The sequence below is a fragment of the Drosophila kikkawai genome, chromosome 3L, assembly GCF_030179895.1.
Source record: "Drosophila kikkawai strain 14028-0561.14 chromosome 3L, DkikHiC1v2, whole genome shotgun sequence".
NCBI classification, from domain to species: Eukaryota; Metazoa; Arthropoda; class Insecta; order Diptera; family Drosophilidae; genus Drosophila; species Drosophila kikkawai.
This window is the reverse complement of record NC_091730.1, coordinates 14,589,051-14,611,392: the sequence shown is the minus strand read 5'-3', so window position 1 is coordinate 14,611,392 and position 22,342 is coordinate 14,589,051. Positions and strand designations below refer to the sequence as shown.

Below are 22,342 nucleotides of genomic sequence, written 5' to 3'. Positions count from 1 at the left end.
GTGCGGAAAGGAAGGCAGCTTTGCTTGCCTCTGCCCAACGGCAATTTTGCGCCTGTCTTCCGATATCGGTCCGATCTCAACGTGGCATTAGCCACAAGATTAATGCCCGCCATTCTAATTAAGTGCACCCCAAGGCGAGAACCTGCCGAGGCACTGCACTCCAACTGCTCCAACGGTGAGTGCATATCGGGGGCATTCCCCAAATGGCCAAACTTCTTCACAACTAGCGGAGGAACTTCCGCTCCGGTAACTTCCGTAAAGTGCTCGGCAACTGCGGAGCACTACGTGACCGCCGTGCGGATCAGGTACGGATACGGACAGCGTTCACGTATCATTGTCCGCACGCGTCTCGAGCAGTTGAAAGAGGTAAAAATTATGCTCTTTTTCGAATGCAGGTGTTGTTCCTTTTTTAAGAGCTCATAAATAGGATTAGGGAAGCTTCAGAAGTCCAAAAAGGATATTACTAAATATATTTCAAACTTAATTTGGAACTGACTTGATTGAATAAGCTGATATTGGGTAAAGAAAAAATTTGATAAATACAAAGTCAATGCTCAGTTAGATAAATAGATTTTTTAAATAAAATTGCAAGGTATGCATTGCTAGACAAATTAAACCCTAAACTAAAAATATGTAAATTCACTTCATGTTTTTCAAATTTCAAATGTTTACATTTAATTATAAAACCATTTAAAGAATTTTTTAAAGGATCAATTCTCATTCAATAAAATATAAGCAATATATTTATATAAAAATTATGCCTGTAAATAATAAATAAACCACAACCAAATATTATTACAAAATACATTTTCCTAACAAAACACTATCTATCTTTCTTTCGATTTTTCTTCGATGGATCCCTAAACAGACAATGTTTTTTTGAGGCCAAATATTGTGTTCTCTCTTGTGATGTTTTCAACAAAAAGTAGAAACTTTTAAATTAAATTACAAGATCTGCATGGCTGACTGCCAGTTTATTTTGATATAAAAAAAATTCCTAAGAAATCACAAAAGGCTAATTAATTTTTGCCAGAGATTTGCTCTGCGGCTGTCCGTCAGTTTGGCAATTAGAACAATTTACATTTGTTTCGGCGCCACTTTTTGGTTTCCAATACTATTCAATCCTCCCCAGAACCTGCTGACCCCAACTTCAATTTAGCATTAAGTTTCTTGAGGAAATTCCTCCAAAAAAGTTAGCGCGTTGACAGGAGCAACCACCGGCACCTGGCCCGCTCCCGTTCCCGTTCCCGGCTCCACCTGCGGCATCTCTTATGGGCTTTCCGGCCAGCACGCAGTGCGGAAACTTTGGCCAAAGTGAAAGAGAGCGAAAGAAAGCCGAGCTGGTCGGGCCTGAGGAACCGAGAAGCCGGCAAACTTGGGGCCCAGTGCACATAGAAATTAAAATACTTGCCGCGCGGCTGCCTTCTACCAAGTTGCAGATCCCGAGGCGAGGGAGCTGGCTGCATTTCACGTTCCATGGCTAATTTATGATTTGTAATAGGAATATGCGCATATACATAATGCTCGCCGAGGATTGAAACTTTAAGAGCGATTCTTTCGGCGCCTTTTTGGCGCTATTTTATTTTCCATTTTCCCTTCTTGTGAGGCGACGCAGCGCAACTTTCGCTGAAAACTTTGCCCAAGACAAGGGCTGACAGTCTTAACTACCCCGAAAACACTCCCTCCCGCTCACTTTATTAATTACACAAGTTGTCTCGCCAAATATTTTTCACTCAAATTAATTTCTCCCATGTGGCCGCGACGGCAGCTGTCATCGGGGATTCCCCCGCTGCACCGCCCATTTAATTACCCTTCGCTCAAAATGCACTTTCCGCACGTCGTCGGTGATGGGAAAACAATCTACACACTGGGATCCTACAACTAAGTACACTCCATGGATTACGTCTAGTCCAGCGGCAGGGTCTCGTGCAGCCATGTGCGTTCGCCGCCCTCGGCGAAGTCGGCGGCGGCATGGTCCTGTCCGTTGAGTATCCACTTGGTGGTCAGCAGCCCCTCCACGCCCACAGGTCCGCGTGCATGGATGCGGGCCGTGGAGATGCCCACCTCGGCGCCAAGGCCAAAGCGGAAGCCGTCAGCGAACCGCGAGCTGGCGTTGTGGAACACACAGGCGCTGTCCACGCTGCCCAGGAACTGCTTGGCGGCGGCATCTGCAGGGAGAGAAAATGTTATTAATTAATATTTTTGATAATAATAAAGATAAAGTTAAATGCAAAATAAAGAAATTAATATTACATTAATTAATTTCCAAAAAATCGTTCGTAAACTTAGATTTTTAGACTTCTAAAGAAGATCCTTTCCTAGCATCTTTTCAAAATTGTTTCTTGTGCTCTTTCAAATTGGAATGGCAAATGTGGAAATGCAAACACGGACTGCAGGAAAGTGTTGAATAAAATTAATTTCCCAAATGATTTAAATTTGTTGTGGCAAGAGCTGCATGCATGCTAAAGTTTAGCGTGCCACTTGCCCAACTTGAATTAGGATTCGGGTTTGGTTTCGGTTTCAAGTGGGACTGCCTGAATGACTAAAGAAGTGAGTGCCGAGTGCGCAGTGCTGAGTACTGGCATTGAGGGCGCCAAATTGAATTACATGTGGGAGGTGTAGGCAGGAAGGGGTGCCTGAGGTGGGGCAGTCATGCCATCCAGTGCACGACACACTCGTGCTAAATGCATGTACACGGGCCATTGTGCTCGGAATAATGGCAGAGGAATTCGCCAAAAAATATATCCTGAAAAGTAATTGCAAAAAACACGAGCCTCGAAATAGGTTCAACAATTTGTCAGGCAATAATACATAATGTTTGTTAAAGGCACGATAACTATGCATTATATAGAGAACTTCATTATAAAGGCATTTAATTTATAATTCTAAAAATCAGAATTTTCAAGAGAACATACAGATATTTTCTTTCTAATATCTGGCTTTTGGTAGTCATAAATGTATATATATCTATGTTTTCATAGGTTTCCCCTGCTTCAAGATTAAACCTTTATTATTTTCAAGGAATTTCCCATTTTCCTTTGCTAATAGTATAAACGTGAAATGGTCACGCTATTCCCTGATTAATTTTGCTAATATTTCTGCTTGCCCTGTGGACCTTAGCAACCAGAAAAAAACATTTAATTCATTAGAAAAGTACCCTTCTTTAACTAACAAAAATTCCCTCTACTTCCAATGTCATTTGCCATGGAAATTGAATTATAGTTTCGAGCCGCACTGCACTACCATATTTAAAATTTGCTCTTTGTATTATCTCTTTCCCTGGTAGCCTTCGAAAGCAGTCATCCGCAGCAATAACCATTATGAGGGCAGCCTGCCTGCAGTTTTCCCAATTTTCCCCACTGAAACCAAATCAATTGAAAGGGGAATTAGGATCAAGAGAGGAAAGGAAACCTGACCATTTTTCAGCTTCGACTGCTGGCAATCGAAATTAATTTTCAATTTTGCAACATTTCGTTACCGTTTTCCGTGACAATGACGTCGGTGTGGCCACTGCCGAACGTATGGATGTGATTAATGGCCTCGTCCAGGCTGGGCACCACCTCGATGCAGCACTCCAAGGCCCCATACTCATGCTTCAGGCTCTTGGCCGCCGGCGGGCCAAAGGTTAGCTGCTGGTTCAGCCGTGGTCCGGCGTAGATCTTAACGCCCTCCCGCTTCAGCATATTGCACACGTCGCTGAAGATGTCGCCACTCATAAGGTCCTCGTGGATGAGCAGGGTCTCCATGGCATTGCAGGCTGAAATGATGGATGGGTTCATTGAGTTGGGTTTTTCGGGATTTTCCCAATAATTGGACTCCTCTTACCCGCCGGATAGTCGCACTTGGCATCACGGGCAATGCGCAGGGCCTTCTTCAGATCGGCATCCCGGTCGATGTACACGTGACAGACGCCCTCGGCATGGCCCAGAACAGGGATGTGAAGCGACTGCTGCTGGATGCTGCGCACCAGCTCTGAGGAGCCGCGCGGAATGATCAGGTCAATGTGGTTCTCCATGGATAGCAAATCGCTAATCTCCTCGCGGGTGGAGACCTTTTAAGGTCATGAGTTAAGTAAGCTCTATAAATATTCTTCCGTCTAAAGGACACTCACCAGTGACACGGCATGCTCGGCTCCCACGGTGGCCAGCGCCTCCTTGACCAGCTCCATCAGCGCCTTGTTGCTGTGCGCTGCCTCCTTGCCGCCCTTGAGCAGCAGTCCATTGGCCGAGGCCATTGCCAGGGCGGCGACCTGGGGCAGGGAGTCTGGGCGGGATTCGAAGATAACCAGCAGGACGCCAATGGGTACGGTGACCTGCTTCAGCTCCAGCTGATCGGCCAGGCGGGTACGTCTCAAAACGCGACCCACATTCTGCAAGGATTCGAGATGAGATAATAGAAGTGAGATTAAGGGACACCAAGAGTGTAAAAATAACAGTCGCAGAGTCAATTCACAAGTCAGCATAAATCGCATAAAGCATACGCCATGTGGGACCGGGCCATAAAAATAACTCGATATTTATGCGACACTGAGGATGGTGTCCCGCCACGCCCTCCTCCTACTACTACTCCCTTCCTGGAGCCCGCATTTCGATTCCCTGGCGTCTATTTTGAGGCGTTACATAAATCAAGTCGCTCATCGCGTCGTAATCTTTATTTATTTTTAATGGCCAGTCGTCCCCACGCCCCCGTACTTGGTAGTGCTCTGCCCTCCAGTGGGTTTCTCTCTAGTACTGGTGCTGCTCCTTCCCCACTCCCGTTTCTCTTCTTGTAAGAAATCTCTAGAAAATTGGCTGCAGATAACATAAAGAGATTGCGGGTTGGTCTGGGCTGGACGGCTGCTGACAGCAGTTGGTTGGCACTGGCCTTGTTTGCATAGAGTGGACCAAGGAGGAGGAGCACCCCTTCCTCCCTGCTCCCTACTCCCTGCTGGGTCCGCTTAACCATTAAACTCGACTTGGGCGCTGGGTAAATTTGGTTATATGGTCATTATTATTGACTCTGGCATTGTAGGACGTCAAACTTTAAATTATATTTGCAAAGGACAATTGGATAAGTCGGAGCAGGGCTGAGATGTAGTGGCGACTTGGTCCAGCAGAAGGATGCTGGCAAGGTTATTAGGGGTCGCGGTACGAGCAGGAAATTGAAAAATCCACCACCCCAACTACTATCCATCTTGGCAGCAGCATTTTTGGCCTAATTCAATTATTATCTCATCTTATTCAGTACTTGTATCGCAATAAAACTTTCCTTTCGAGTAATTGAAATCTGAAACTGAACACTGACCCCTGGCCATGGTCACCTCTATCAAACTTTCGAGTGGTTCAGCGGCCCCGAGGCCAAGCTGGGTCCGCGGCATTTGTTTGTCGCACGGAAATAAAAAAATAAAGACAGAAAACTGGGCCGAAACACTTTCCGCCATCGGAGCGACATTTATTGAGTGCGTTATGGTTTTTGCCGTATTCCCAGCCAGCTTCCAGCTCTATAAAGTATGTGTGCGTGTTCGCTTTTTATGATTTTTCACGCTGCCGCCATTTTGTGTCACAATTTCGCTTGCCATTTTTACAATAAACTCGTGCCCCAGTCGCAGTTCCCAGTCCCCCTCCCTCCCATCCCTTGCTCGATGGAAAAACTTTGTGCCGAGGAAAAAAACATGAAGGAAAACTTTTTACGTTTCCGCACAATCACATCCAATAAAACGGTTGGCTGGGGAGGAAGACGTTTCCGCCAATCCTCGAACCCTTCCTCACCCAAGCGATATTCGATCAACTCTGTCTGGCGTTGAAAGGAGGAGGAGGAGACCAGGACCCCAGCTGGGATGCGGGCTAATGTCACTGCCAAGACACCAAATACACGAAGCGCATACAAGAGAGTCTGTCCTTTATCTTCCACTTGCTTAGCTGCCTCGCACCCGGCGCTGCCAGACGCCGGCGAAGTCTGCTCCCTGGGCGAAGGGATTAGGTCACCAGGACCCCAGTAGGGGTGTCAATTTTTGTTCAAGTGTAAAATTGCTTGGAGATTTCATAATGCTGTTAAAGCTTCGGAAACTGCATATGGCTCTTGAGGAGCGAGCGCCTTTGTGGAGCGCTCATGAAATGGCCATTTTGCCAGGCAGACAAATCCCAGTGCAGCTCCCCGCCGGACAAACTCAATTTGGGGCTGACTTTTCGACACTGCAACAAATGCAATTTGGGCAGGAGCTTTTGGGGGTCAGCTGTAGCTGCCTGGACCAAAGTGTCCTGTAATTAAGTTCCCTCTCTGGCTCACCTTGTGACTGTCCTCGGCGATTTGCTTGAGGCCCACGGAAAGGTTCTTCAACTTGGCTGCGTTCAGCGAGAGACGCGACAACAGTGGCTTGGCCAGTCCGTTCTTCTGGGCCTCGGCCAGGTCCTTGGCATTCGCATCCAGGATGAACTTTTCGCGGCTCACCAGCAGGTCGGCCAGGGTGTTGACAGCACTGGCCCTCTGGGCTGGGGTGAGGGCCTGCATCTGACGGCTTCCAATGCGAGCTAAAGGATAAAATGGGTTTAGTTACTATAAATAATGAGATTTTTAGTATATTTTCTATCAGAGACTACTGGTTTCTCTAAAGAACAAAATCTAAAGAAACTAAAGCTACTTTTAACACATAATCACACCAACATTTATAACTAATCTCATACCAAAAAACTTGCTACACAGTGTTAGTCAGGGCCAAAACAAGTTGCTTCTGCCTAATTAACAGGCCCTTTCGGCCAGCTGCTGCAACAATTAAATTAAATTTGAGCGACTAAAAATAGCAACGTCGCTGCTCCTTAGGGCTCCAAGGAAACCGACAGACTCCCGACTGACCCACTTTTGCGAAGTCTCCTCCTTCTTCAGCTTGCTTGCTTAGCTGGTGTAAGCCCTAATGGCCATTAGCCCGGTCAACAGGCACTTGTCATTCGCTGTTAGCATCTTGCCACTTTCCCGGTTCCTCGTGTCGAAACACTACTACAAGTGCCATCTGGAGTGAGCCGGAACCGGCTTAGACTTCGCACCGGTTAATTGGCAATCGATGTGGCTAGATGAGGCCCCTGGCAAAACCGCTAATTATGCGAGCTCTGCTCTTTCCCTGGTTCAGCCACATCATTCTCCGTTATTATCCTTTCATCCTGGCCACTCATCCGAGTCCTCCACTCACCATTCTCTGCCATCACCTCGACGGGCACCGTGTTGGCACTCTCGGTGGCCTCTGTGAAGAAGGTGCCCACCTTCCGGCCGCCAATTATGGTCTTAATAGCCTTCTCCTGCATCCCGTTGCAGATGACCACGCTGACGCCCCGGTCCAGGGCCCAGGTGGCTGCCTTCACCTTGGAGTCCATGCCGCCGGTGCCCACCTGAAAGTAGATGCACGGAGAGAAATATATCAAAGATATTGGAATTAAATCAGGCTCTTATTTTGTATAAAAAATTACATATTCTCTTGGCGAGAATATTAATTTAAAAGTTATCAATTTATCAACGCTAGGATTATCCAGAATATTGACTTACCTTTGACTTTTTACCAAACTCTATGGTGTTGGTGTCATCGCTGGTGTAGGTGTGCATCAGCTTTGCTCCGTCCTCCCAGGGCGGCTTGTTGTAGATGCCGTCGACGTCGGACATAAGGATTAGCAGATCCGCCTGCACCTCGGCGGCCAGCATGGCCGACAGGCTGTCGTTGTCCTTAATGGGTATGCCCTGGAAAGAAGAGACCTGGTCACGTGCCTGGCCAGAGATAGGCAATCCGGAATCCTTGGCTCCGGCACTTACCCTCCTGGCTCCGCCGGCTGGCTCGTCGTCACGTATAAACATTGGCGGTGAGACGGCGTCGTTGGTATTTATGATTGGCACAATATTCAGGCTAATTAATTCGGAGAGCGTGCAGAAGAGATTGTTGCGCGTCTCCTCGTTGTAGAAGTCCGGCTTGGTCACCAGCACCTGCAAGGAGCAACAGCCTCACTCCAGTCCGTGTGTCTAATTAGGGGTCAGGACTAACCTGGGCTATCTTGACGCCATATTGGGCAAACATCGCATCGTAGAGAGACATCAGACCCGATTGACCCACCGCAGCCGCTGCTCGCGGTTCCAGGGTGGCGCCATCGAACTAATTATGGAGAGTGGAAGTTTCGGGTTAGAGATTCGAGTCACACTTTCGGCCACTTCCGGCAACTAATCTGGGCTACCTCTTTACTGTCCTTGGGATTGAGGGTCTCGCGCATCGAGAGGGACATGAGCAGCTCCTGGGCGAGCTTCTGTTTGCCAAAAGCCACGGCTCCACTGGTGACCATCATCACCTCACGCCCCTCCAAATGGCACTCGGCCACCTAAGGGTAATTATAATGTTTGAAGATATTTATTTATTTCTCTAATATTCCTTTATTTACCTGCTCCACTATGGAGGCCAGTCGCCCGAGGGCCAGTCCATGGTTATCCTCTCGTGTGATTACCGCACTGCCCAGCTTGACCACCAGTCGCCGGGCATACTTCAGCTGGCCCCGCTCCGTGAAGGTGGGATGCGCCTTCTCCAGACGCCTCTCAGGGGACACAAGCTGAAAGGAATCGTAAATCGTTAGATCGTGGGGCTTCTTCTGGGCCAAGTACGCGCCGTTCCCTGTGTGTTATCTTCAAAACAACCAGTTAAGTGAGGCCATAAATTGCGACAGCAATACGGCATAAGCCGTAAAAACAACAAATCGAGGCATAAATGGCAATCCAATTAATTAACCAGTCCCGTCCCCGTCGCATGCAGCTAATCAGTTTGTAATCAGCAAAACTGCAACACCAGGGCCCCTGACTCGCACTCGCGTTCGCATTTCTAATAATCGTTATGTGTGTTAATTGGCTTTTTAGCCAGCGGCGCGTGGTCAAAAAGTCAGTAACTACCGCCCGCAAATGCATAATCAATTCGAAATTATGGCTAATTGAATTTTACAATTCCAACATCACACATCTCGCTCTAATTAGAATGGCTTTAAAGCCTTCAATTCAAGTGTTTACCAGTGGCTAGCACTTCCGGTAATGGAAAGCCAGGCCAAAGACCAACATCAGATTGATTCGAGGAAACTGAGCCTTTGAGGGGGCTTCCAGGAAGCCAAGCTTTATGGAAACTGAAAAGATTTAAGACAAAACTTGGCTATTCACCAGCGAGGACAGCAAATAGGCCGCCTTCAAGGGGTAACCATTGGGAACATTAAGCTAAATTAGATAAGATTAGCAAGTCGGCTAGATAAGGACTGAGAAAAACAAAGTAAACAGCAACAAGTAAAAAAGTTTTTTTCCTACCCCAACAGCTGCAGCTCATCGTCCATCAATCAAAAGGTATTTTTATTTGCCTTTCCTTTGCTTTTTCTCCTCATTTTTTGTGCTCTGCCAGGCTACATTCCCCCAATGGGCCGCGGATTTGATTGGCTTTCAGGCGCAATAACATCAAATCAGCGGCTTTGATTATTCATATAACTCGCCCCATTTGTCGTGTCAATAATTTCGAAAAAAAATCATTTCGAATTGAGGCGTAAATATTTTGATTTCGTTGCGATGTCGAGTGTCAAGTGCAACTCAAAGCGAGAACCCTCGTCGGCAATCAGAAATGCCCTGTTTGTTTACTTTATTTAATTGTTTGGCCGCCCGACGCTTGTTATCACAAAGAAGCCTGTGTTTTACGGCTGTGTCTGCGCTGTAAAACTATATTTGGCCATCACGGCGTATGCGTGATCCCATAATGCAATTAGCCGAAGGTCAGGACTAAGCTATAGCTTCGATTGTTTCCTAATCGAACGCTAGATAGACATCGCTCTCGCTCCGATAACAGCCTCTAATGTCTGCCCAATGTCTGGGGCCTGTCAAACGCGTTGAAATGCCGGGTAATTGCTGAGCAATTAATGCTCCCTCTACTGACAGCCGCCGAGCATGGAGAAGCCAGGTTCCACTCTGTTATCTCCAGTCCAGCCCAATCTCAATGGAGTTCTCTCGACAGATGTTCGGGTGTGATGTTCGTGGGGGCACCCGTGACACAGTGTCACCGGCCGCCTTTTGTGCTCTGTTTGAAGCTAAATTCCCTGGGATGCCTTCTATGCCACCGACCCAGAGGCTCTTTTTTTGTATTAATACCTACTAGTACCAAGGGGAATGGGTATATAAGTTTAAGAAGAAGTAGAAGAACCTTGGAGATATTAAACCTATTGGCTTACTTATCTAGGAGATCTTTAAAGAGACAGATAAATCCAAAGAGAATATAATAAAAAAACTCCTTCATCTAGTACCAGGTATCTCCTAGTCGAGAGTTATAATTGCTGCCCTGCCACTTGTTTTGTTGTACATTTTTTGTATTTTTTTATGATGTGCCTCGCACACGCACAGCTCGAAAAGAGAGTCGAGCGTCGAGACCGAGACCGAAGGCGCCATAACTGCCAACACGTGTCAAAATGAAGTGAGTCAATGGGAGACGGCGCCGCGTGGGAAAAGGGGTTGCCTGGCCATGCCTGCCTGGGGTAATGGGTTGAAGGGCACCCCAACGACCCTGACCTAGGCAAATCGTTTTGAGTGTCAAAGGCTGGGCCCGATGTCGGACATATGCAAATGCAAAAAACGAGTCCTTGTCCGGGCCCCACAAATGTTGCTGCATATTTAAAGGGGTTTTAAGTTTATTGTAATGCCGTCTCCCTCCCCTCCTTTCGGGGAAATACAATATTTACACTTTTAGAATTTATTTAAACACGTTCCCTGCACTTGCCTGACCCAGAAGTTCTGCAGGCAGCCGTCATGCTGTGACAACATTTTATCAGCTTGTCGGTGGGAGGTAGGAGGTGGGACGTTTGCATGTTAGTTGAAATCAAACCCAGACTGTAAATGATTTACAGCCCCGGCCGAGAGTCCTTCGATCGATGCCCATTCAATTAGCCGGAGCCCGTTTTTGATGGCCCATTTGGCCCCGTTTATGGCCGAACCGAAACCCTTTTCCGTCCATAAAGAAAATAAATGGAAATCTTTATGCGGGCCCGTACTAACGATACCAAACGATAGTGTTTTGGCTGCCTCGATTGGCTCTGATTAGGCCCGAGGGTTAGGGGAAATTTTTAAGCTTCGGCAGCTGTTCGAGGAGGTTGCGCAATCAAAACAAAGCACTAGACTAAAGGATCCCTACTTGGTGGCTCATCGGTCTCTGGGCTATGGTATCAGCATGTCACGGTGTCAGGAGACCCCAAAACCCCGAGACAATAGCTCTTCACGCCCCAACTTCATGGCTCCTCATGGGTGCTATAATTTTCCCCTTCGCTGAAATCAGCATGAAACGCCGCTTATCGGTCAATAGACTGTCGATTTCTTAAAAGCACTTTGAATATATTCCTTTGTGAATATGTTTGTATGTATATATTTGGACATTGACAAATATTTAAATAAGTATTTATTTATAATTTTTTCTATAACAATTGCCTGGCAAGCACATCTGTAAGAAGTCTCTGTTGTAAGTTTGACCTAGTTCCTTTTAAAATATTTATATATTCATCAGATACAATATATCTAGATATTCGCAACTCCTACACCTTTGTCTCTCCACTCTAAACCAGTTTGAAACCAGTTCAATCACCGCTCAATTGATTCTCCTGACCTGAACACAAAGAACTGATAACGTTTGATCACCGAAGCAAAGGTCTGTTTGCACTGGCGCTCCGCCAAGGCGGACTTTGCATCCAAGAACTTTTCCACTAATGGCGCTGTATTAGGCATTATGCTAGGTCATTAAATATACCCTACAACCAGATCACTTATTAACTGGTTATATAAGACCGACGGTACACTCCACTCACTGGCTGCCGGGGTCCATGGGAGCTGACCGCTCGCCAGGCGTTGCTGGAGAAGCCGGTGCGCAGGCTCTGCGCCAAATGTAAGCTGTTGCGCAGCATCTTCTTTAAGGATCGGTTGAAAACGGAGGGAATAGGTTACTAGGGATAAACTGCGAATCACGGAACTCGAAGGGAACCGCACCGCGAAGCCCGACAAGTTATACTGAGGCAAACCAGTGGACTGTCAGTGGTCGGTGGTCCCTGGTCGCTGGTCGCGATGATAACATGTGTAATTGTAAGTGCTCATTGCGATTGCGATTAAAATTCGACTCTCTCTCCGAAAGCCTTATCAATCCGGGCAGCTCGTAGGCGCTGTGCAGCTCAGATTGCGCCAAACATTTGACCGGCTAGGGAGTATGGAGCGGTGCCTTATCAAGTGGGGCAAGCAACGGGAAGAAGAGCTTATCTGGCTCTCTAGTTCGGTGTTTGCTAGGCCAGCGGAGCAATCAACCAGGGGTAGCGAGCAGTTACAGGGTATCTCTTGCAAAGAGTTAATGAATTAAGAATTAAAATTCTGCTATTAAAAGTATTTATCTAGGAATAATAATGGTTTTTATCTTTAAAACCTTTAATATAATTTAATTGAAACCAATCATTATGGATATCAGGTCGGTGTAACCCCTTGATTATGCAATCAAACACTGATGGCCCTCCTCTAGCCACTTGAACCCGAAGCACAATTCAATATTTTGCACAGTGAATTACCCGTTAAATATCACTGCCACTCAGCCGACTTTGAAGCACTGAAAAAATACTCAAACAACAGCCAGTTGCAAATATTAATTAACTGCTGAAAATGCCAACTTGTTTATTTCAATGGGGTGGAGTCCCTGCCCCCTCGAGTACCCTCGTTGGGCGCATAATCAGTGCATATTGTCCTCTCGAATATCCTGCAGCCTTTCATTTAATTATTTTTACAAAGCAGCTGCAGCAACAGGAGTAGCGGCAACAACTGCCAAATGACCTGTAGAGTGGAAACTTTTAGCTCAAAAATGCTTCAGCGCATCCCGTACATTGAATTATTTTCATAATTAAATGACATTAAAAAGTTCTGTTGTAACTTTTGTGGCGCTGTTGCCACAACATTCCCTCTCTGCTGCTCATCCTGTCCGGGCCTCGTCCTGGCCATTGTCCTCGGATTGCCATTGCAATGCATAGAAAAGCCATAAAATACAATACCAAATGGCAACAGGCCCCCGGGGAGGCGGGGTTAGTGTCCTGGTCGGGTCTGGTTTGGTTTTTAGTCTCTGGGTCTCTGGGCGGGGCTGTCCGGGGTCAGATAAGTGCAAAATTATGTGCCAAAAAACTGGCACAAGTTTTTCAATCGAATTGCGCTCTTGTTTATGGCTGGCTTTTTCCCAGTTTTCCGAATTCCCGGTTTCCGCGGTGCTTTGTTTTGTTCGAGTCGCAGCACCAGTGACCAGCAGGTTGCAAGTGGCAAGTTCGGAATACGCATACGCCGTGTGGGCCGTCACTGGCACAAATAGTTGTCAAGTAACCCGGCCAGCAACTGTAGTTTCCCGGGTTTCTTGCTAGCTATTGAAAATCGTCATAAATTCTTCCCCCCCTGCCTGCTGCCTTTGTTTTCCATAGTTTTCCCTTGAACTGAAGCTCGAACTGTTCCTTGCACAAAGGCAAAAACCCATTCAAGTCTGAAATTGTTTGCATTTTGTGCTGGAAAATATATTTATATAAATCGCCTGTTTTTGTTATTGTTTCATCTGGCTGACTGCATTCCGAGCTGGGGCCTCAAAGGGGCTTGCCAATTAATTGATACCGGAATTCCGATTGCCCAGAATTTGGGTAAAGGCAAAGTAAGTGCCATAACTCCTGGTCTCTGCTGGTGTCCCATTGAATCGATATGACTCACCTTAGTCTTCCCTTTGAGCAGGTGAATTCATTACTTAGCCGTGTTCTTACATTCGTCCCTTTTAATCCCCTGCTTCGGCACTTTACAAACCAAAGACAATCCACATCCTGCGGCCAGAAGTTCGTCCTAGCTCCTGCTCTGGCTTCCCCCTTAATGTATGCACGCTGCCAAAGTAAGTCCTGCCCTGTCCTTGCCTGTCACTCGGCTCGCTTTTTGCCTGGTCGGTGAAAAATTCACTTACAAAACACTTACGCCGACACCTTGCCACGCCCTCGAAAAAGGGAAACTGGCGGAAGGCATGGGCGTGGCGAAGGAAACTTGTGCATTGCTGGAGAAACTTCATCAAATCCAAGCTAATCACACTTTGATTTGCATTTTGTAACGAAGAGGAGCGAGGAAAAAGCGCATCGCTACCACGAGCTGCAGCACTTAACTCTAAGCGCTGCCCCGACATTGATGAATGAAGTATCTCTACCACCCACATCCCTCCCAACTCCCACCCACTACTTACCGCCACCCACTGCATCTGGTAATTATGCTAATGAGATGTCTTCAGTTAGAAGGGAAGTAAACTTGGCTGCCTCTGCCACTTGAGTTAAATGCAATTAATTATATTTTTTATGCCACCAAGACAGGGCCCTGGGGGATTCGATTATAAAAACGCATAAAGATATTGTGGATACATAAGGGGGTATTATGAAAGGATTTAGATATTTAAAAATAGTAATTAAGGTGTCTTAAGTAGAAGTATTTACTTTGAGCATGGAAATTAAGGAACCATGAAGGTTTAAATATGTAATCAAGAGTATATATTATTTAAAAATAAAATATAAGTCCAATAAACTCCAAATCTAAGCTCCTTTACATAAGTTTTATATTAAGTTTAGAAGATTCTCTGGTTAATACTTGAGGCCCTTGCTAGTTCTAGATTCCTCCTAGAACTCGGTGTGCTCGTAGCCGCCATTATCATAGATCTGATTGCTGTTCCTGTTCATGCCACTGAAGCTCACATTCTTGGGAACCAAAGGCGGTCGCTTGCCGGCCTTGGGAGTGGGTGTGCCGCCGGGCGTACTGGCCGCATTGACCTTGGCCTCGGATCTGCGCTTTTGGAATAGCTTTACGGACTTGCGATTCAGGGCCAGGTTCTGGAGGTTCAGATCGTCATCGCCAAAGAATCGCCGCTCAAAGTTGAACACCAAGTTGCTGTAGTCGCTGTGCTGCTTGTTCCTGGTCTCGTGCAGCCGGAAGATCGTCTGCCGGCGCACCATGCTCTCTCGATGCTCCCCAGAGCCGGATCTCGAGGCCTCTAGCATCAGCTCGTCGTAGTGGTGCTCCTCCTCGTCCTCATCAAACAGCCTCTTTGGGCGCTGCAGCTTTCGCGCAATGTTCACCGCACTGCCCTTTAGCTCATGGGCGGCATCCTCATCGGTGAACTGACCGCCAGAGCGGAACCAGTCGACCCGCGTGGTGGCCAGCAGCTGGCACATGGTGGCGAAGCGGTGGAAGAACATAGCAATAAACTGAATGATCAGGATCAGGCCAAAAAAGATCACAAAGCACAGGCCGATGGGGTCTAGCTCCTTGTACTGCCGGTAAATGCCCACAGTCAGGTTGTCCCGATCAAAGGACACAAAGTCCGTGGGATCGATAGGCCACTTCAGGTGCAGGAACTCTTTCTTCAGCTGCAGCAGGAATACAATCAGCACAAAGATGGCATTTACCATCACAAAGGCAAAGGCAATCATGTTGCGCAGCTCCTTCAGTCCATCGGCCATTGCCTGCTTCTGCTCGCGGCTCAGCTCCAAGGGCTTTAGGTACTGCTTGATCATATCCTTCCAGAAGCGCTGCTCCGCTAATGGGATCTCACCGAGCTCCGAGTCTATCAATAGGGGGTCGTTGAGCCACCCAGGCAGTTGGTGCTCCGTCTCGCCAGGCTCTTCCTTGTCGTCATCCTTGAGCACGGGCGCCTCTCGAGTGCCCCAGGATACATCGTTCATGTTGAAGACCGAGAAGATCATGAGTAGCATGTACATCGAGGGAATGGTAATGTAGTAGATGACGCCACACAGCAGGGCCCAGAATTCCTGCGGGTGCATGAAGCCTGCAATGAAATGGAAAGTAAACTCAGCTTTAAGAAGGTACTACCATGTCATAACCCAATGCTCACCTGCTATGGTTATCTGCACAGCCACAAGAAGAAAGAAGAGCGAGGCAGGCGCCAGCGGTCCATCCTCCAGCATCTGCACAATGATGCCAATGAGGACCGCCATCATGACCAGGCAGTACAGCGAGCTGACCACAAAGGCTATCAGCAGCTGGAACTTTTGCTTTAGGTAGACGCAAGCCAGAATGAAGAATAGGATGGGAAAGAAGTTCCACAAAAAAGCTGTCCAGATGTCAATGGTGAAAACGGCCACTAGGGCGCCCACCATCATAAGGAAGATGGTGCCTGGACCCAGCACAGTGCCGATCATGAGCATGGCTTGGTACCAAATATACATCGTCGATATAGAGTTGTTCTTCTTAACCACCGTCTCCGCGTCGGCCAGGATATCAAAGATGTTGGCTATGGTGGAGGGTACCCAGCGACGACGCTGGTTGTAAAACTCGTTGAAGCTCTCCGGCGCATGCGTGTAGGCATCGGAGGCGGCACAGTACTCCACCCGCGAACCAGCCTTCAGAATCAGGGTGCAGAGCCAGCGATCCTCGCCCTGATCGTACTGTACCATCTTCATGGCCTCCGAGCTGACCATCGTATAGCGCTTCATCACGCTGTTCTCCATGAGGGCGCTGGCCCGGAACAGGCTGAAGCATCCAGGACTGCACAGCACGCAGCCGATCACGTGCTCCGTGGCTTTCTGCAGCCAATGGCCAATAGCGTACTCAAAGCGCTGATACCACACCATAGGACCCCGGCCCACCGGATGAATCCTACCACAGGCGGCGCCAAGCTCATCCACGGCCTTCATCCGATCAATCAACAGCTGGACGGCCCGGGGCTGGAAGTCAATGTCTCCATCTAGGGCCAGGATAAAGGTATTCTCCGCTATCACCGCCTTGCGCCGCGGCGACAGCTGCTCCGTCTCCATGATACGGTAGCCGAGCAGGTAATACATGTACATGACCTGCGACCAGCGCTTCTTGTGCCGGATTTTGTCCTTGTTTTTCAAGTGAGCCACCATCTTGGTACGTCCAGGCAGAGTCCAAACCAAGCGTCCCCCGTAAGGCGTCTCGATCTTCAGCGGCGGCTTTAGACGGATATTTACACCATAAACCTCGAAGGCAGCCTTGTCGATGGTGCGGGTGAGGGTCTTCACGTACTCGTTCACCGGAGGATTACGCTTGTTCTGACACTGCCGGGGGTCCAGCACGAAGGCGTCGTCAAAGAAAATGTTGGCTGGGTAGGAAATAATATTTTAATAATTTAATTTTGTAAGATCAAATTTGTTTCCAAAATTTACAGAATACTTTTTTAATTTTTAAGAAAAATTTCCTTCGTTTAAGTTAAACTTTCTCTTCACTGGAGAGTCTTGTTACAAATTTAAGCTCATAATATACATAAATAGGGTTTAAAATTCCATTGAAAATTTGTTATGGAATAAACTGCGTGAGACAAACAATTCTGTATAAATTAAAATTTTAAAGCATTGGTTTAGTTGTATTTTTAAAGGATCTTAAGACCCTGAATTCTGTAGTTTGTGTAGATAAGTTTAGATATGGTAGTTAACAAAACAATAAATATTATTGATATGTTCCTATTATTTTTTCCAGAAAACTCATTAAAACTAAATAATAATAAAATCCTTAATAGGAAATTGACAAGCTGCCTTGGCGATCTTCTGCTGTGTAGGAGCTGAATCCATATTACTAGGATCGTAAAGTTGTCGCCGGCAGTTGCCGACTTGGTCGGTGTCGGTTGGCTTGGTGCCATTTTGGCAAGCGCGGAAATGAAGTCGCCAAATGTTATAAATAGAGAGCTGCGAACAGCATCCCGAGCTTGCATAAATTTCCACTTTGACACATTTTAAATGCGCAATGCAAATGCAGGAGGACTGCGGACGACAGCAGCTGTGTATCTGTATCTGCAACTCCTGCTGCATCTGCTTTTGCCCGGGAATATCTTGGCACATTTACATACTTTCCAATTCATAGTACTCGTCGTCCGCCTTGCCGCCGTTTAGGTGCGTCTTTGCCATGCGGCGGGCGCATTGATCCTCGTCCAGGCGCACGATTGACTTGAGGAACTCCATCATCTCGTCCTCGGTCTCGTGCCACATGGTGGCGCAGACAATCAGCTGCGGCACCTTGTCCTCCTCCTGGATGTCCCGGCTGGCATTGATGTCGGCTGCTAGAGCCACCACCGGGTCCCGTGGCGTGGTTAAGTCGCTCTGGAAATAGCTGGGTTTAGTTCAAGCTCCGAATGATTGCATTGCGGATTTCGACAAATCAAATGCGGTATTTGCAGAGCATCAAGTGGGGGAAAATTGTTGTATTTTTTCGAGACTTATATTTGCGGTTTATCGAGCTTTCTGAAATCTTTAAATCTATAACAAAGTGGGGTCTTTAATATAGGTATTTCTTGCCAAGTCTTAAACAGCTTTTAAATTCTATAAAAAAATAAAGGAGTAAGCTTAAGTTTCCAAGTTCCTGAATAAAAAAAAGGCTCTTTGCTGCTGGGGCAATATTTTGGGACCAGACTTAAACCCTTTTCTGGGTTATCTCATTACGGGCAGAGCCGCTTAACTTGTTCACGCTACCTAATGACGCGTCGGCATTACGAATGCACATAATTCGCCGGGCCTCTAATTTATGCCCTTAAAATCAACTCATATGCCCTGATTTTAATTACTTTAATGTCTTTATGCCGCGTAGGCCTCCCCGAAAACATGCGAGTGGGGCTCTGAAGCACTTTTAATTAAGTTTACACCCACCGAAAAGCGAACAGCCTCGCATCCCGGCCATTCCCGATCCCCACTAAAGCGGGGGAAACGCAAACATTTCCTGAACTTTGCAGTTTCCCCGTCATTTAACTTAATTACATTGCCTGACATTTGAAGCGCACATCAGTAGTGCCAGCAAGGACTCTCCACTTGCCACCATTCTCCCCTCAGAATAGGTCGAAAAGTCCCCCGGAATAGATGGATGTGGGTGGAAGCCAGCTGAGGGCTTCTCTCTCTGCGAACTTGGCGCGATGATTGATGCCAGGCAGGCGCCTGATTACAATAATTCATTAACATGAACTCGGCTCCTCCGGCGCAATCTGATTTGCCGCACACAATTAAGGCCTCCGGAGCCGGGAGCCAGTTTTCTCACTTTCCGGTCACCTAACCCCCTCTCACCTTGATGGCCAGATACTCCTCGCTCCAGTCCACAATCCGGCGGTTCATCATCGAGCACTGGTCCACCAGCAGGCCGCAGTACCAGGGACACACGAATAGCTTCTCGGTCTGGGCGTTCTTGTCGTTGTGAGGCTGCCAGATGTGCAGGCAGGTCCAAACCTGGCCCAGCCACCACAGAGGCCACAGCCACAGGGCCAAGTCGAGGCAGCGCTGTCCCAGTTCCTCCACATTCCCACCCAGAGCCTGCAGGCCAAGATAGTCCGGCAGGAGACCGTGCAGAGAGCACGGATCCGCAGCCCGCAGATGGGCCAGGTAAGTAACCACGCACACCGCTGTCGGTCCGGCCAGGCTGAGGGGCAGGGCGTAGCTAAACACCTGGATCTTGATTTTGCAGGCAAACTTGCCGAAAACGTGGCACAAATACGCGGCCACCACCTGCACGGCCATGGCATAGACCACCGCATTGGGACTGGACTGCATCGTGAACTGCGTCCTGGGCGGCTGGGCCCTGATTGATGAGTTGCCTAGGGTGGAATTCAGTGCAATGGAGTCGCCGCCGGTTTGCTGCACGGGAAATTAAGAAAGAAAATCGGAAATATTAAAAATATTATGATAAAAAACTTACAAAAAAAGGAAATTTAAAGAAAATTAGATAATTTATTAGATTGAAAAATAAATGTTATCCTTTCAAATTTATATCTAAAACAACAGTTAATAAACTGCTTTCAAATTATTTGTAAAGGTTATAGGATATTTAAATACTCCAATCTGTAATCCCTAATTTATTTATCTAATGTTATAAAAATTATGGTGTAAATCCTTTAATTTTCTTCCTGTGCTTCGCTATAATTAGTATACAGATCACTCACCACCAGCGTGATGAGGTGCGGCCGCCAGGCATCCAGGAACCGGGTGAAATACTCCACAAAATCCTGGCCGTGTAGGAGGAAGCCCATACCCGCAAAAACTATGACCTTCAGGGGTGCTAGGTAGAGGTAGATGTGGTAACGGGAGCGGGTGCAACGAATGGTGCGAATGATATAGGCTATCGATGGATAAGAGTAAGATGAAGCAGAAATATATTAAATAGAAAACTCAACAAAAATCTAAACTAATACAGCTTTTATATTAATTTAACTATATTAAAGATTAAAGAGCATTTTCAACTGCATAAGAATATTATATCAACTAAGAAACCTTCTCATTCAAAGTCACCAAGCCACCCCTTGGATCCTTTCTACACTAATTAAGCTTTCCCTGGTGCCCGAGTTAAGTCGATAGTGGACCGACAGTGAGCACTTACCCAGGGCCTCGTGGGTGTTGGCAAAGTTCTCCCACCAGCGGAATGAGACGAGGAGCAGCGGAATGGTCAGCAGCTGCACCTCCAGTCGGTCGCTCATCGAGGGCCAGAGCAGGAAGGCACTGCCCTGCGCCAACAGCGCCAGGATAGAGAGGCCCAGGACCAGGCTGTCCACCGACTTCCAGTGCAGCCGCGTGCCCGTCAGCAAATCTGAAACGTTGAGCAGCCGGAGGGCAATCAATTTAATTGTTGTCAGTCGACACACCCGGCCACCGATAACATCTCGTAGCTGTTGTCGTCGTCGTCAGTAGCGGGTGTTGGGTGCTGGGTGGTGGGCAGGTGTCTTGTGTCCCCCTAAGTGTTGGGGCGAGAAAGAATTACTCACTGAGCAGGGCGGGCACAAAGCAGACGCAGCAGCACAGCATCGCACCGCGCGTCACATCCAGCGCCGGGAGCACGGTGAAGGTGAGCAGGGCCAGGCCAACGACGTGCAGCAGTTCAAAGAGCGTGACCTGATTAGCGGGGACTTATCAATCAATCTCCACTGGGCTTTGGTTAGGGTGACTCAAGCTATGGCTGGCTACGATGATGCAATATGGATGGAGATTCTATAAGCCCCTAACTCGGACCAGGATCTTGCAAAATGCTAGAGGTTCTTGTATTATTTGGATATTACTTATTTAAAAATTAGTACCAAAATAATATAACTCTTCCTCAAATATACACACATTTAATAATAAAAGAAGAAACAAACTTTTCCGAAAAGGTAACTAGAAAATTAAAAATAAACAACGTAATCAAATAAAACTCTCAACTAAGCAAATATTCGCATTGAACATGAACAACTTTTCATACATTTTTGTTATCATTACCAAGAACTTCAACTAAAAGTTTCTGAATCCAAAGTTTGGCCAAGAAAAGTCCGAAAATTCTAGAGAATTTTTTAGAGAGATTTTTAAAGGAAAATCTTTAAGCTAGGATAGCCTTAAAAAACTTATTTATCCAGTCACCCATAAACCTCTCTGATACCATATTTAACTTGAGTCACCCGAAGTGTGTGCTTCCCCCACAAAAAACTATAGAAAGTTCCGCCCGGTAAACACTCACCAGACCCACTTCCAGTCCGCTTGGTCGCTGCTCCCTCTTGAACAGGCAGATTCGAAGTGAACGCAAAAAGGTCAGCAGTTCGGGAGCTGCAAAGGCAAAGATCAAGGCCCACACCCAGGCGATCTGGTCCAGCTTGTTGCGGGCGGCCACAACCTCCCCACCGCTGCGGAGGAGCACTGCAATCGGAAACCAAAGAAGACAAATATCCGCTGAGATATCACTAATCCAAACATTGACTTCTTTGGCCTTCACTCACGGTACTTGCTGCACACCTGCACCCGCGGCCCACCGCCACCTCCAGTGTTCCCGGCCATGTAGAGATAAAGCAACTGGGCAAGCACACTCGTGGCCAGAACCACAGCAAAGACCAGGAGGTAGACGCAGAGCTTGAAGAGCTTGAGGAAGAACTGCAGCTTCTTCCAGTCGACATCGGAGCCGCTCTTGTTCTTCGAGGGCGGGTCTTGGAAGGAGTCCCACAGCGACGGCTTGTCGCGAGCCTTCCTGAAAGCACACGGAATCGGAAGCCCTGGTTATCGTTCTGACATCACACCGCGATTAGGGCCAAAACCCACCGACTGCGCATGAAGTAGTCACCGCTCTCATAGTCACCGCTCATGTCTCTCCGCGTCTATAGACAATTGGTAACTGACTGCTCGTCACTGCTCCGAACCTGGCCATCCAATCGGACGATCGGCAGATCGGCAGATAAGGTTCTTCGGAGCGATACCATCGATGTCAGCAAGAGTCAACAGGCCGGAGGAGACCTTCCTAGGCCCACGACCCGAGACCCGATGTCTCTGGCTGCAACTACGAATGCCATCGAAGTTACTCGGAGATGCGTAGTATTTTCATTCAAGAGCCAAGTGCATGTGTTCCCCACTCAAAA

General features: G+C 47.3%; 2 protein-coding genes across 4 annotated transcripts; both read right to left on the bottom strand.

The window, feature by feature from the left end:
• Positions 1-1,551: 1,551 nt before the first annotated feature.
• On the bottom strand, positions 1,552-12,017 carry P5CS (Delta[1]-pyrroline-5-carboxylate synthase). Its single transcript, XM_017167574.3, has 12 exons — positions 11,805-12,017; positions 8,385-8,549; positions 8,184-8,324; positions 7,997-8,104; positions 7,771-7,938; positions 7,510-7,698; positions 7,160-7,355; positions 6,265-6,506; positions 4,112-4,369; positions 3,826-4,051; positions 3,479-3,757; positions 1,552-2,168 (listed from the first exon to the last, which is right to left on the bottom strand). The coding sequence occupies exons 1-12, from the start codon at positions 11,898-11,900 to the stop codon at positions 1,906-1,908; spliced, it is 2,331 nt and encodes a 776-aa protein (XP_017023063.1). The 5' UTR covers positions 11,901-12,017; the 3' UTR covers positions 1,552-1,905.
• Positions 12,018-14,357: 2,340 nt separating this feature from the next.
• Positions 14,358-22,158, bottom strand: Chs2 (Chitin synthase 2). 3 transcript variants are annotated; one of them, XM_017167573.3, is made up of 10 exons: positions 22,029-22,158; positions 21,713-21,957; positions 21,457-21,632; positions 20,735-20,861; positions 20,353-20,559; positions 19,919-20,094; positions 19,050-19,613; positions 17,849-18,098; positions 15,878-17,107; positions 14,358-15,811 (listed from the first exon to the last, which is right to left on the bottom strand). In XM_017167573.3, exons 1-10 carry the CDS (start codon positions 22,070-22,072, stop codon positions 14,646-14,648), a joined length of 4,185 nt encoding a protein of 1,394 aa, XP_017023062.1. In that variant the 5' UTR covers positions 22,073-22,158; the 3' UTR covers positions 14,358-14,645. The 3 variants fall into 3 exon arrangements, with proteins under 3 accessions (XP_017023062.1, XP_070141738.1, XP_070141739.1); XM_070285637.1 differs by lacking the exons at positions 19,919-20,094; positions 20,735-20,861; positions 21,457-21,632; positions 21,713-21,957; positions 22,029-22,158 and having other exon boundaries at positions 20,353-20,467; XM_070285638.1 differs by lacking the exons at positions 17,849-18,098; positions 19,050-19,613; positions 19,919-20,094; ... (3 more) ...; positions 21,713-21,957; positions 22,029-22,158 and adding an exon at positions 17,172-17,289.
• Positions 22,159-22,342: the final 184 nt, after the last annotated feature.